General features: G+C 52.8%; 5 protein-coding genes across 5 annotated transcripts; 4 read left to right on the forward strand and 1 right to left on the reverse strand.

Moving 5' to 3' along the window:
- Positions 1-867: 867 nt before the first annotated feature.
- PG998_013378 (carbonic anhydrase) lies at positions 868-2093 on the forward strand (the record flags this gene model as incomplete). The annotated part of the gene is made up of 3 exons (XM_066880194.1): positions 868-874; positions 1164-1283; positions 1489-2093. 3 exons carry the CDS (start codon positions 868-870, stop codon positions 2091-2093), a joined length of 732 nt encoding a protein of 243 aa, XP_066724333.1.
- A 1797-nt stretch (positions 2094-3890) lies between these two features.
- On the forward strand, positions 3891-5597 carry PG998_013379 (uncharacterized protein; the record flags this gene model as incomplete). The annotated part of the gene is made up of 3 exons (XM_066880195.1): positions 3891-4187; positions 4252-4993; positions 5107-5597. The coding sequence occupies 3 exons, from the start codon at positions 3891-3893 to the stop codon at positions 5595-5597; spliced, it is 1530 nt and encodes a 509-aa protein (XP_066724334.1).
- A 424-nt stretch (positions 5598-6021) lies between these two features.
- On the reverse strand, positions 6022-7127 carry PG998_013380 (protein transporter sec-13; the record flags this gene model as incomplete). Its single annotated transcript, XM_066880196.1, has 3 exons — positions 6022-6772; positions 6837-7015; positions 7074-7127. Coding segments are annotated over 3 exons (984 nt in total), but the record flags the coding sequence as incomplete, so codon positions are not given.
- Positions 7128-8095: 968 nt separating this feature from the next.
- Positions 8096-9453, forward strand: PG998_013381 (peroxin 20; the record flags this gene model as incomplete). The annotated part of the gene is made up of 4 exons (XM_066880197.1): positions 8096-8209; positions 8385-8967; positions 9058-9338; positions 9394-9453. 4 exons carry the CDS (start codon positions 8096-8098, stop codon positions 9451-9453), a joined length of 1038 nt encoding a protein of 345 aa, XP_066724336.1.
- A 3735-nt stretch (positions 9454-13188) lies between these two features.
- PG998_013382 (bZIP transcription factor domain-containing protein) lies at positions 13189-14402 on the forward strand (the record flags this gene model as incomplete). The annotated part of the gene is made up of 2 exons (XM_066880198.1): positions 13189-13672; positions 13762-14402. 2 exons carry the CDS (start codon positions 13189-13191, stop codon positions 14400-14402), a joined length of 1125 nt encoding a protein of 374 aa, XP_066724337.1.
- Positions 14403-14503: the final 101 nt, after the last annotated feature.

Here is a 14503-nt window from a genome sequence, read left to right on the forward strand (position 1 = left end):
GTAGGAGCATGAACACCTACCCGGCCTCGCACGAGATGAACTGTTTTGGAACAGAACAGTGGCTCAGACGCATTGCGTCCCATCGAGTCGTCCCCGGACTTTTGGTTGGAGTTGATAGCAGATAGCAGATAGCTGATGGGGTGGTGAGGCAGGTCGAGTTGGCGGACCGGGCCTGCGGAACTCACGGATGGTCCCATGTTGAACCATAAGACTCTCTGTCCAACCTTTCCCCCTCTCCTCGTCGGTCACGGCCGATGCATACGCTCCCTGCTCCCTCCACTGTCTATTCCTCCTGTCCTTTGTTGCGACTTCCCTGAGCCGAGAAGAAACACCAGTTCAAGTGGAATCTTGAGGCATAAACACCTACATAAAGTGGCTACGATACCGTCCCGGAATTCCTGGGATAGTCCCCGGTTTGCCTCGAGAGACGGAAGCCGCCAAGCCAATACTCGACAGTCGATCAAGCAGCAATTTGTAGTTGGACACCGTGGTTCCGGTACACCTACGCACTATACCTAGAGGCGGATTCCGCAGCAGCCAATCAGCGAGGGCCGAGACCAGCCAGAAGACAAGCACCCTCAACAACAATCACGGCTTGACTTGTCAGTGTTGAGGAGGGCCCAAAAATCACTGGACGAACTGCAACTAGGTTTATATCGCTCCCTCCGCCAGCAGTTATACTTCGAGCTTTCTGCCCAAGAACTTGCACTCGCGAATCTGACTACATCTACTACTTCACCCTTCGCTTCTCCTGGTATCAAGATTGCATCAATTCCGCCCTCGACTCCTAGTAGCCCTATATATTCTTACTCTTCTTTCACTTCTTCTTCTTCTAATTCCACAAGGCCGGTTCTTGTCAAGTGCACAATGTCTCGTAAGTGCAACCAACCACCTGCACTGTACCTCCCTCATGTGAATAGTGTTTCCCTATACTATTTATTCTACACATGCAAAAACAAACAAAGAAAACCAGCCCGGGCCCTGCGCTCTGCAGCCCTCTTTTGCGAGTGGCCGGATGAATACTCTCCCCACAGAAATTAAGACCACTCGGGATGAGGGGTGTTTCCTAATTCTACAATCACCCTCCGAGAAGTCATACGACTTCTAGGAGATCCCCCGACAATCTGGTCAAAGGGCTGAATTAACCTTATTTTTGCTTCTAGAAGATCTTCGGGACCCCTTTACTTACGCCTTGAGCTCCAACCAAGCCTGGGCCGGATACAAGAACCATCAGAACCCCAACTTCTTTCCGACCCTCGCTGCCGGCCAAACGCCGACTATCCGTACGTTGCATGAACTCCCATCCTTTCTGTAGACGTGTTCCCCAAGCATGATTCGGTGTGGCGTTTTCGACAACTGCAGACATACATCCATACATGTAGTGCGCGGGAAACAAGCCTTTTTTGACGTGTTGGCTGGGCGAATCGAATCGTTCGTTGTTTTAAAGTACCGAATACCTGGGCTAACATACCGGCTCGGATTGACTAGTCTGGCTTGGCTGCTCTGACTCGCGCTGCCCCGAGACCACCATCCTGGGCCTGCAGCCCGGCGACGTCTTCGTCCACCGCAACATCGCGAACATCGTCTCCGCCACCGACATCAACACCTCGGCCGTCATCGAGTACGCCGTCGCCCACCTGAAGGTGCAGCACGTCGTCCTGTGCGGCCACTCGGCCTGCGGCGGCGCGGCGGCGGCCCTCGGCGACACCCGCGTCGGCGGCGTTTTGGACACCTGGCTGACGCCGCTCAAGGCGCTGCGCAATGCGCACGAGGAGGAGCTCGATGCCATCAAGGACGACAAGGCGCGCGCCGTCCGCATCGCCGAGCTCAACGTCGAGGCGGGCGTCAAGGTCCTCATGGCCAACGTCACCATTCAGGACCACATCGAGGAGCGCGGCCTGCAAGTCCACGGCTGCCTCTTTGACATCGGCTCCGGGCGCATCCGCGACATCGGTTGCGGCGTCACCAAGGGCGGAGGCAAGAGCAAGAAGGCCGCCGCCAAGGCCGCCGACGTCCCGGGTGAGATTATCCGCGGCAGGCACGCAACGCTCGTCTTTAGGGGCGACAGCGCCGACATGACGACGGTTCGGTAGATACTGCGACGGCTGGCCGACAGATTTGATGTTGTAGGAGATCTAGTTAGGGTAGACACATCAGGTTGTGGGGTTTTGTTGGCTTATGGGTTTCAATAGCAGGCGTGCGCGTATAAAGGATTAGCGTTCTACGGGGAATATAAGGTGGCGAGAATGGGATTATTCTTTGGCGGAAACAGCCAAATGGAATAGGGGCGTTTTCAAGGTCTTGGTTTAGATAAAATGTTCTCAGGACTCTTCCTTAATAAAGATATAAAGGTTGCTCCTCTAAGCTTTTGAGATACCAATGCCTAATTAATAGCGATATACGCTGACGAGGTCTCCTTTCCTGAGCGACATTTTACTGAAGAAGACCCCCTCTAGAGCTGCTTCTTTGTTTCTCCATGTCAGTCCATGTAAGTAAGGTAAATGAGACAGGTTTATCTTGGTCCGACATGCTAGTCTGTGGATTGTCCCAGTCGACGGTGAACAAGAGTTTATTTACTACACTCTGGTCTGAGGGCTAGTTGCTGGCATATGAGGCCTCCACGACAGTATGAAGTACTGGTTTGGTTCAGGAGTAACATTGTTTACACCAATCTGCACCCATCTTCCAGACTTGCTACAGCCCAATGCCTCCCTAGACTCTACATCAGTACGGTCCACTTTGTACTCATGAGTGATTTCTCGCCAGCCGCTTCATCTTGTTTGTCTTGAGCCTGGCGATGTCGCTTCATACGCTATCGCCATCGATGAGGTACAGCGAAGCTGGCCACGGTTCGTCAGGGGTAAGTCATTGTAACATCGCGCAATGCAAGCCGTACCTAGCTTGGGCATACAAGCACTGTTCTGGTCGGGTCGCTAGACGGACAGACTAATACATCAAAGAAGGCCTGAGTCTCGTTCACGCAATAGCGTCCGCTCCAGTTATTCCAGTTATTCTACGGGCATTGCCTAGGGAGAGCTTGCTTACGAGATATATGTCCATTTATGGTTGTGGCCAAAGATTCATGGGCAAAAGCTACCTAATAAGCCTACCTACTCTCAAGGTGTGTCATAGCGACGGAAAAAAAAAAAAGACAATAGCAAACGCCCTGGATTAGAAAAGAAAACCGTCGAATGGAAAACTCAGTTGGTGTCGCAGTTCCCTACTTGTATCAATTATTTCGTTAGTTACGCGGGGTAACGTGGGGTCGCATCACAAGGTGAAACCGCCTATGCTGTAGAACTCACGTGTCTTCCTATCAGTTGTCATCGCCAATCCTCAATCTCTTATTTCATATTGATGGGTAGATCCAAGGAGGCAATGAATGCTATTCGCTGAATAGAAGGAGTCGATCACTTCAAGTCTCTCGGACCTGGCCCCGCGCTGAAGTGACCGCCCTCCCCGGCTATCTCGAGTGCTACCCAAGGTCGCCCCCGTGTGAAGCCAAGATTCTTAGCACCGCTAGAGACTCAAGCTGAACTAATCACAACTCCCGACGATGGTAGTGTACGCGTCAACGAGTGCCTTGATGCTTGAAAGCGCATGCTCATATATGACAATGTTTCTGACCCATTACATTCTTGCCTAATCAACTCTTTGTTTTAGCGTGTGTCGCTGCCAAAGTCGTTTCCAGTCCGTGTAGAATTGCCGCCCCCGAACTTGCCTCACTTACACGAGAGGAGCAACTGGCAGTCTCGGCTGCTGAAACGTCAATTGCATCACCAGCCATCTGACTAGTTCTGGTATCTACAACCTCCAGGCGAGGTGAACGGCGATATATTGGTGGCTTTCAAGACGCTCTTTCCACAGTATCGACACGGCCTGCTTCGACAATGAAGTCAACTACTGTGGCCGGAGCCTTGATGCTCTACGCTGCCGGGATTGCTGCGCAGCAACATGGTTGCCCCACTGTCCTGACCCCTTCCTATCAAGCCCCTGTTGTTGGATCAGGGTGGACTGCCCAGCTCATCGCAAAGGATCTCAAGAAGCCGCGGAGCATTGTCTTCGATACCCAGGGCCACCTTCTGGTCGTCGAACAGGGGTCTGGTATCAGGCGGCTGACTTTCGACGACAAGGGGGGCACTTGCCTCGTACAGTCTGGCTCTGACACTGTCGTTGACGACAAAGATGTAGGTAGCTAAAGGACGGGATTGATTGCCCAGTTTCAAGCGCAGCGTACTAACAGCATACAAGCTTAACCACGGCATCGCCTTCTCCAATGACGGTAGGACTCTCTTCGCCTCGTCCGATGCCAAGGTCCTCTCTTGGGCGTATGACCCTGAGAGCGGTTCTACCAAGGGTAATGCCCAGACCATGGTCGAGAATCTGGACGGGGGCGGGCATTCGACGAGAACGCTTTTGATGTCCGCCAAACAACCTGGCATGCTCCTCGTCTCCAAAGGCAGCGGCGGAAACGTCGATAACCGAGCCAAGGACGTATCGACTGGCGTTTCCCAGATCCGCGCCTTCAACATGACCAACGCCACCAGCACGCCCTACGACTACGCCGTCCAGGGCCGGATGCTGGGCTGGGGGCTGCGCAACTCTGTCGGCGTGGCCGAGGAGCCGACGACCGGCGGCATCTTCAGCGTCGAGAACTCGGTCGACGAAATGTCCAGGGATGGGACCGATGTGCACCAGGACAATCCTGGCGAGGAGCTCAACTTTCACGGCTTCTTGAACGCGTCCACCGAAGGTCAGGGTGGCAATTACGGCTACCCGGATTGTTTTGCGCTCTGGGACACCAACATCCCAAATATCCAAGACCTCAAAGTCGGGAGCCAGTTCCCCCAGAACCAGAGCAGTACCTTAAACGACACAACCTGTAACAAGGAGCGGGTATCTCCCAGACTTACATTTCAGGCTCACATGGCGCCCCTGGATATCAAATTCGCACGTGATGGCAATACAGCATTCATCACGTTTCATGGAAGCTGTAAGTAAAATTCGCTTGACCTCACCTGACATTCTGCTATAGTAACCCCGCCCCTCTTCATCCTCACATGCCTAAGCGATGAATGTGAAGCAACGAGGCTTACAGTAACACAGGGAACCGTGACAACCCGGCTGGCTACAAGCTGAGCGCCGTTACCTTTTCCAACGGCCAGCCCACCGAGCCACCAACATCGACCAAGGCCGTGTCCAGCATCCTGTCCAATGCCGACAACGGCGCCTGCCCTGACGCCTGCTTCCGTCCCGTCGGCCTCGCCATCGACGGCCAGGGGCGTGTCTACATGAGCTCCGACGCCACGGGGGAGATCTGGGTCCTGAAGCAGTCCGAGATATCCACGGGCAGCCCTGTCGGAGGAGGTGGTGATGGCGGCGGGACAGCAACGCCTTCGAGCACGGGGAATGCAGCACCGGGTGGAGGGCGGTACGGTGGCATACGACGATCGGCTTTCGTTCCGGGTAACAAGGGTGACGGTAGCGGTAGTACCGTAGTCTGGGGCCTAGGACTCACCGTATTCGCATGTGTGATGACGGGTATGGGTATCCTGACCGTGATACCTGTCTTGGAGCCTGCGGCTCGCAGAGCTTAGAGGGCTCTAGCTGGTTGATCATGGACTCCTTGGCTGCAATGGTAGAGGCCTGCAATTTCTAACTATTACTGTACTGTACCATAGATAGCAAAACGATTCATAATGTGCAAGTCTTCCTCGGCAAGTCATATATGTATTAACATTCCCAAGGAAAAAGTATATGATCAAATGCAATTGGAATAGGAGTTTATTTCCCCGTTCTGGCTATTTTGAAGGATATCAACGCTTCATCACGCCAAGACTTTTCCTTCTCACCCCAGTTTCTCTGTCGCCTGCCAAAGCCCCTTGTATGAAGATGACGCAGCCAAGCTTCTATAATTTCGTCAGGCCATGTCTCTCTATGAGCTGCAGTTTAATTTTTCGTGGTAGAGGCTGGCGATGCCCCGTATCATGATTGAATTTGCGCTATTGTTGACTCTCGGTCCTACTCCTCCATGGTCTTCACGCACTCCCACTCGCCACGCAGGTTCTCCTTCCACAGCGAAACCTTGTTGTCTCCGCCACTAACAGCCAAGACATTACCGCTCAGGCTCCAGCTGACTCGCCAAACAACGGCATCGAAGTTCAGCACTTTGCATGCCCACTGGCCCTGGCTGTTGCTGTCGCTGGTCCAGATGCGCACCGTCTTGTCTTCCGACGCCGAGGCGATATAGCTCTTTTGAAGGACGGTAGGGCTCCAAGCAACATCCCGTACCCAGTCGCTGTGGCCGGTAAGAGGCTCGCTCTCCTGCTTGTATCCCTGAGTAGCCTGGTCCCAGGACCAGATCTTGAGCACATTGTCGCAGCCGCCCGTCACAAAGCGTCGCTGGATTGGTGAGCCCTGGCCGGGGGTGGCCGAGGAAACGATGCTGCCGGGCGAGGTGGCGGGTGCCCAAGAGACTGAGTTGACGCCCAAGCCGTGGGCAGGGAAGGCGACGTGCTGGAAGTTGTTGTCCTTGAACTCGAGGACCGAGACGGTTCCGTCGGAGGAAGCGCAGGCAAGCAGGCAGCCGGACTCATGAGGTGACCAAGAGACCATGTTGACCGAGGCCTTGTGAAGCGCAAAATCGAAGATCTTTTGCCATTGGTTCTGTTGCTCGCGCCAGATGAAGACCTTGCCGTCGTAACCTGCCGAAGCAAGAATGTTTCCGTACTTGGGGTGTGCCCATGACACGCACCATACGGCACCTTCGTGACTATAGACCCATTGTCAGCAACAACACATCTTCGATCTCCATTGCCAGTAGCAGGTGGCCGTACCCCTTTAGTGTTTCCGTCAATCGTTGCGTCTCGCCCTCGATTTCGAAGATCTTGATGGTCTTGTCGGAGGAGCATGTGGCTAGGCGGCGACCGTAGTAGTCGAGGACTGCATCATGCTGAACAGTGTCAGTGTTGATGACCGAAGACTCCAGGGACAGAGACATTGTGTGTTTGTGTTGCTGTACGCTGTACTTGCAGGTGCTCAAGGGGAAAGAGCTAGCTGGGAGGGAGACATACAATCATATCATCGTGGCCAGAGTTCGATATAACCTGCGCCTGTTCCCAGGGGTCAGCTGTGTCAAGACATTGATCCAGATCGGTGGTGCAAGCTCACCATCTTGGAAGTAGGGCCCGCTTGGGACGTAGAGGTCGGTGTCGCAAGTGGCGGGAAGTAAGCTATGTAGCCTGTATGGCTGGGATAGCGAGCTGAGGGATGGTTGGTGTGAATGTTCTCGTTGATACGAAATGGCCTTCTCAGTATTAGCTTGGTGGTGTTGAGAGGCTGCTGGCAAGCTGGTACACGAACAATTGTTGACCTCAGACCTCACGCACATTGGCAACGTTGCCAGTACCAACCCACCGACACCTTACCTGCAGAGCCCCACTGCCCACTGGGTAGCTAACTGCTCTCAATAGGTACCATAGAAAGGTACCTACCTTCTTGTACCCAGCCAATCCCAGGCCCGATCTTTCGGGGAATTGCTTAACCCGACATCCGATCTTCTGCATTCATTGCATTTACTATTCACTCTGTTATTCTAGCTTCGCCACATGAGCGCCACAACTCACTATCACCAAATTATTGCCTAAGGAATTACCACGCCACACTTTTCTCGGTTGAAACGCGACTCTAGAAATCAGACCTCGGTTTGGGCTACGTAATTCCCACCCCGCCGTTTCCCCAGATCACCGTTGAAGGAGGTCAGACCCGTCTTTGTGCCGAGCACCAATAGCAGCGCGATCGCGTGCGACCCTTCAACTTCGGATCTTGGGAGCTTGACAAGCATCGTCAGTCTGAACATCAATTTATGCAATCCGGCTTTTCGTGCCACCTTCATATTCTTCTCAGTCATTACTTACCAACCTTTATTCTGCCCACAATCACAACCTGACAATCGACGACCTACCCACCTCTTCTGTCTCCTTTCCCTTCCGAGGCGACGCTCAGTGGACTTCGCGCCTAGCAATATTCGCGCCCGCCAGCAACATATTCTCCAACCGACTGTCTCCCAGCATCTCGCGCCCGCCTCCGAATCATCATGGCAGACAACCTCTGCGGCCCGGCCAATGCCGCTAAAGGACTGGCCCAACATTTCGATCAGGATCGCTCGCGCCAGCAGGACCACATCCATGCCCAGAATCAGCCTGGCGAGGTAGGTAGACATTTTGGATCTGTCGCATTTCTACTTTGACACTTTTCAAGTCCTATGCTATCATTTGCGATTGATCACATGAACACATTGTTCACCTGGCCCTCACCAACGCCTCACCCATTTCTCTTTGGTGCCCACAAGTTACCCAGAACTCCTTGCTAACTCATTCAAACAGTCATTCCGCTCGCCTACTTCCCACCTTGCCAATGCCGGCAACCAACACTTCAACAGCTTCCAGGGCAGCCCTGGCGCAATCCCGACTTTTGCTGCCCCGAATCTCGGTCCCATGCCCATGGCGCAGATGCATGGCCCCCCGAACTCTGCCTACATGGGCCCTCCACCCCCTGCTGCTATGGCACAACCGAACATGCAAGGAGATTGGGCTTCCCAATTCCAGAACATGAGTCTTCATGGGCCGCCTGCACAGGCCATGCCCTCGACACAGGCGCATTTGTCTCAGGCACACCAGTCATCGCCCATGGGCAACACAGCCTTCATGCACCAGAACCCCATGCAGATGGGCCCGTTTGCTATGCCCAATAGCGGATATGGCCAGATGGGTCCTATGGCACCTTTTGGGGCTTTCAATAATCAAGCTGGGGGATTCATGGCACCTGCCGGTCCTGCAGTGGATTTGAAAGAGCAGAAGGAATGGCGTGCCCAGCAGATGATGGATCGACAGATCAACGATGAAGAATTCGACCTGGCCTTGGAGGAGTGGATGCAATCGAACCAGGACACTTCTCAGCTTGATAGAGGTATGCTTACTACATCAGGGACGTATAGGTCGTATTACTGACTAGTTTTATAATCCAGATCAAATCTTGAATTTTGCTGCCGAAGCCCAGGAGCCCAAGCCCGAACAAGTTCAAACCCCCATAATGAGACGGAGCTTGCACGTGTCGCCCAGCAACTGGTTGACTCGGTCGCCTCGGACGAATCGGAGAAGTTCAGAAACTCCAGCTTCTTGAGTCTCATGCGACGAATTGCTGCAAAGGAAGTCGTCATCCAGGATAGCAACCTGGTTGAAGCTTCGACTGCAGAGCCGTCCAATGCACCCGCTGGTTCAAGCATCGGCTCGCATGCCACTCCTGGGTCATCTTCCATTTCTGGCTCGCCTGTGTCAGAGGTAAGTCTTTCCCACTTATGTGGTATTTGATAGATCTCCACTAATGTTTGAATAGAATGCCTCCGACCCGAAAGGAAAAGGCAAGCAGAAAGCTACAGAGGGGCTCAGCCCCTAGTCGAGAGCGAGACCGACGGAATCTTGCCTCCATTCACGAACGTTGATGAAAACAAGGCATAAGTGGGCGTTCGAGGCGTTTTCTTTTTGAGCAGGACTCTCACATCGTGGTCACATTCTTTCCCATCGATATTTGCATATCCCCTTCGACCTCTAGTCAAGGTCAAAGGGTATCAAGTCAAGGGGTTCTAGGGAGGTTTACTAAGGCTTGACCAATTTCTCGCGCTGGGGAATCCAGTATCTGGCCCGGCTGGATATAGAGAATTGTTTGTAGGATACGACGAGACCGTACGTTGATTTACACATTGAACCTAGCTCAGGGTCATAGGTGGTAGCAACTTTGATAAGGGGGGTTTCTAATAGGTGTTAATAGACAATGCAACCTTCTTTCCAAGATAGGGCAGAGATGATATTGTCAATCGCTGTGCAGTATAGGTCTACTAATATCTCTTCGAGTTCAATATTGACACTTAGGCACAATACAACTACTAAATGTGCTCAGAAAGCTAAGTTGCCTAAACACGCTATCCGTTTGGGAGAATAGTATATATCCCCACGCCCTGGGTTCTTTCGTCGCAGTCGGGTGCGAGAGTTGCGTGTCCACGGATGGTAGGCTTCCAGAGTCGTCGTTAGTAGACGGTCATACATAAGGCATGAATCTCAAGATATTAGGAAGCCTGGCGGGCTATAATGCTAAGGAGGGAGACCCATATAGTTTTCATTTATTCATGTTTTAGCTGCAGTCATTAAGATCAATTTCTAATTCAGCATATGGGCATGTTCGACAACAATCATCCTTCTACGAGATACGATACCCAATTGCGACATTATTGTCCATGTATCGCCGCCACTCGACATTAATCACCTCCCCGGGCCCCGCCGAGACGCGGCGATGATCCGGGTCGCAAAATTGAGCACGAGGTGATAAGTAACAGGGGTCCACGCGGAGACTACGGGTTCAGATACGTGGGCTCACGTAAGCCCCAAGCCGGAAGGGAGGCTATTGGCCGCTTCCACCGCACAGCCCGGCCTCTCGCGACGAAGCCTCTTGGGGGTTTCCGCGGGATTTGAGCGGGCTTGAAGATAACGCTCTCCAAGACCCGAGGCCATTTGACCCCCCAAGAGGTAGGACCTGCTCTATTGGGGCTTTCGCATAATCCGCTATGCGTTGCGCAGCAGCGGCTGACCTCAGAATGAGGCCGGGAGGCGCGGAATAACGCATGCAGGATAAGGAGAGGACGACTAGCAACTCCGATATTTGGCCTCAGGATTGGCCTCAGAATCGGGATAGGCGACAGTTAGGGCGACCCCCGAACTCCGACTGATCATGTAGATGGATAGGTAACAGGCGCACGGAGTTGCATATGCGGGCTCATAACGCTGGTATGGAGCCGGTGTATGCAATGTATATCTGTTCCCCGGGAGGCTTACTTGCACATGCGCGAGAATGGTCGAATGCGGTCGTGGTTTGAGGTGCAAAAAGCGTAAGACGGAGGAACTTTCCTGGCACCCCGCATACTACTAGTCTATAGTGCCATAGATCAGGAAATTGAGTCCACAATGAGTATCCTAGTTTTGTCTCGGTATCTTCCTACTTACTAGTGCATGATTACATGCTCGGTGAGAGACAGATATTGAAAGTCCTGCGGAAACACGGTAGAGTCCTATACGCCCTGTTGTCGAAACTAGTCGGGTCGCTATACGATATCCCTTACTTGACCTACATAGGTAGGCCTAGGGATGTATGTTTTAGGTCGCAATTTACTACTGTTGAGAGCAGGTTTGACGAACGCCAAGCATCAGCAGCGGAGCTTTGGCCTGGCTTGGCAATACGGGGTCTTACAGCACTGAAGCATGAAACATTGGAAGATATCCATCCCCAGCCGCGCACCCCCGGTCTTCACGAGTATGTACATATGAGTCACAACGCACTGCTACATGAAGAAGGTTGGGGAGGGATTGGGATATCTGATTTGCTGAGAAGGTCAATTCCGAAAACCGACTATCATGGATGAAGCTTTGCGACGAGACCAGGGGCAGGAGCCACTTGCATCTACCCCGTAGGTTAAATTTTTTTTATTTTTTTATTATAAATATAGCTGCCTTGCGCAAGAGGCATCTCATCGTACGTAACGCAACACGTTATAAGTAATCAGAAATGGGATCGTGATTCGTGACCCCCGCCTTGGCCCAACATTCGGAACATGACATTATTAATCGGATCTTACTGTACACTACGCATCTGTGTAAGATGCTGCCACCGAGGCAGGCAGTGCGGACATGGGCAGTGCATACCTCTTCGAAGCCCAAGGGCGGCACATGTCTAGGAACTTTTAAGGCTACCAATTGAACCCAGGCAGCTGTTTATCGTTGCAGCCAATGTCTTCTCATGATTATTGATACTGTGTGCTTAGCCGCGTTTCTGCCATCTCTGCAGGCTTCAGCATATCTTCCCCATGCCAAATGACCATAGGCAGGCACCATTCAGATCAGATCAGCTGAACTTGGCCAGATTATCTACATCTCGTTCTGCCCCGATTCGTGAGAATGGTTCCATGGGTATATGTAATCAAGCGTCTTCGAACCCATTGAGAACAAATCAAAGCCAATATGGCATATCCCGCCGTTGAGAGCGCATCCTGGACAATGCTTGCACCTTAGGCGTGGTATGGGAATTTGGCCGTTGCCTATTCCGGCACGCCGGATTGAAGATGCTGGGAGGACGCCGATGCAGTGGAGATTGGCTGCATGCTAGCAAGGGCAACCAGTTGCGAGGCGCATCAACCAACGCAGTCAAAGTATATACTGAAGGCTTCCGTGTTGGTGAAGCCCATCAAACAGACGTATTTATCACCAAAGGTGCGCAATATCCAGTGGGCTACATAAGCCTTTTTATCGCATGTTCGTAGCATCTTTGTCTGTTGAGTTCTTGTAGTAGACGCGAGACGGGATACGGGCTGGTAATACGAGCAAGATGGAATGGTTGCGTTACTAGTACAGTGCGTTGCGCGTAGGACCCCGGGAGGATGGGAGTGCCAAGCACGCTAAGTATGAGTCATAGCTGGCGACGGGCTGATCCCAAACAGCGCGCAAATGCGATTGTCGACTGTGATTCCGTCGCAGTCGCGGGCCAGTTGGGTGCGTGGGTGAGTGGGACGCAGTAACAGGGGCTAGGCAGGAGGGAACTGCGGCCAATTAGGCCACTGGTTCCTGCTAACCTACACCCTAAAAACCCGGGTCGCAATTGCAATTGCTGTGCTGCTCTGCCAAAAAAATAAGTGTGTGCTTGCTTGATTCTGGCGGGCGCGCAGCCCGTTCTTGCCTACCACGCCCATCCCACCAACACACACAGCCTTTCCCTCCCCACTCATTCAAAAACCTCAGCGCATCCCGACTTGCGCCAACTTTTTTTCCCCTTCCCTCTTCTTTTTTTTACTCACCCCCAAAATCAATACAGACACTAAACAAGAAAACACATCAGGTACCATCCAAGATGCGTTAAACCAGAGAACCCCCCCGTTCCAAGCTTCCCCAGTGCTCCCCGTAGCCAACGTCACAATTCAGTCTTCACAAGAACAAACAATTAACTCCACTCAACCCTCCCCCTCAGTTCTTCCTTCCCAGGTCGATCTGAACTTCAACGAAGCTATTCGCAGCTCCCGCAACAGTTCTTTCACCACCGCCACCATTTCCCCCAGGACTTAACAGTCTTCACCACGGATTCCAATCAGTCACCATGGCTTCCCTCCAGTTCACCCAGCCTGCCGGCAACATCCGCGCATCAACAGCCATATCAGCCGCAACATCAGCAGGACTTCGTTTTGTTCGATCAACAACCCCCGCCAGAACGAGCGCTAATCGCACTGTTTCATCGCCTGCAACAGCAGCGACTACAAACTTTGGATCTCTAAACAACAATCGACGTCACTCGTCATCAAATCAGGTCAACAACAACAGCGACTACTCTCCCTCGCTGCAGAACCACCGAGTGGCCCAGATTATCCAAGCGACAGGGCACCAGACTTCTTCTTTGGCATTCACCAATCGGCTCAACTCTCCCGCTGCTCAAAACCAAAACCAGCAGTTTTACGCATCTTTATCTGCTCCGTCATCGTCCATCGCAGTGAATCAGCAACAGCAGCACCGTCCTGCTCGACCCCCTGTCCCACTGTTCACTCAAAACATCGGTAACCACACCGCGACCAAGATGGATCTGCAAGGTAAACACATCCCTTCTCCTGCCAGAAGGGTCATCCGCTCACACAACGCAGACGCGCTTGGAGATATCACTTGGGGCGAGGGGGAGTAGCCACTCCGGCTTACTCTTCCCCTGGTGCCGGTGCGTACGATTTTGGTGTTAGCTCCGCCTCGAGTTCGACGACAAACATTGGCACTGTCTCTCCCCACGACTTGCTCATCTCCGCACCGAACTCGACGGCTTTCACCAATTTGACTTCGCCTTCTTTCTCCAACGAGTCTCCCGACTACATCGATAGTTTTGACGTCAGCCCCAACTTTGGCAGCAACGACTTTGACAGTGGCGCGAGCGACCCTTGGTACCCACTCTTCCCACAGGAGACTACTGTCGCAGATACTTTCTCTGCGCCTGCCCTCGACGAGTCTCCTATCGACAAGGCGGAAGATCTGGAGGTAGTGGAGCCTGCTCCTCAACCTCGTCGCAAGTCTGGAAACTCGCCTCCTGCTCATGGACGTCATTCTTCTGTCTCTGGTGTCAATGCTCGCCGGCGAGACAAGCCTCTGCCACCGATCATCATTGATGATCCCTCGGACACCACCGCATTGAAGCGAGCACGCAATACTCTTGCTGCCCGTAAGTCTCGAGAGCGCAAGGCCCAGCGTTTCGATGAGTTAGAGGAGAAGATTGCCAAGCTAGAGCAAGAGCGTGATCATTGGAAGCGTATTGCCATGAGCCGATCAGGTGGCTCATGAGGCATTGGTAATTAGGCATGTTGATGTGCTCTTTCTTCGGATGAACTGGAGGGACAGGCCCTTGGCCTAGTCACCTCATCTCATGGAGGCAGTAGTGCATT

This window comes from Apiospora kogelbergensis, assembly GCF_038363985.1.
Source record: "Apiospora kogelbergensis strain CBS 113332 chromosome Unknown utg000009l_segment0_segment0, whole genome shotgun sequence".
Lineage (NCBI taxonomy): Eukaryota > Fungi > Ascomycota > Sordariomycetes > Amphisphaeriales > Apiosporaceae > Apiospora > Apiospora kogelbergensis.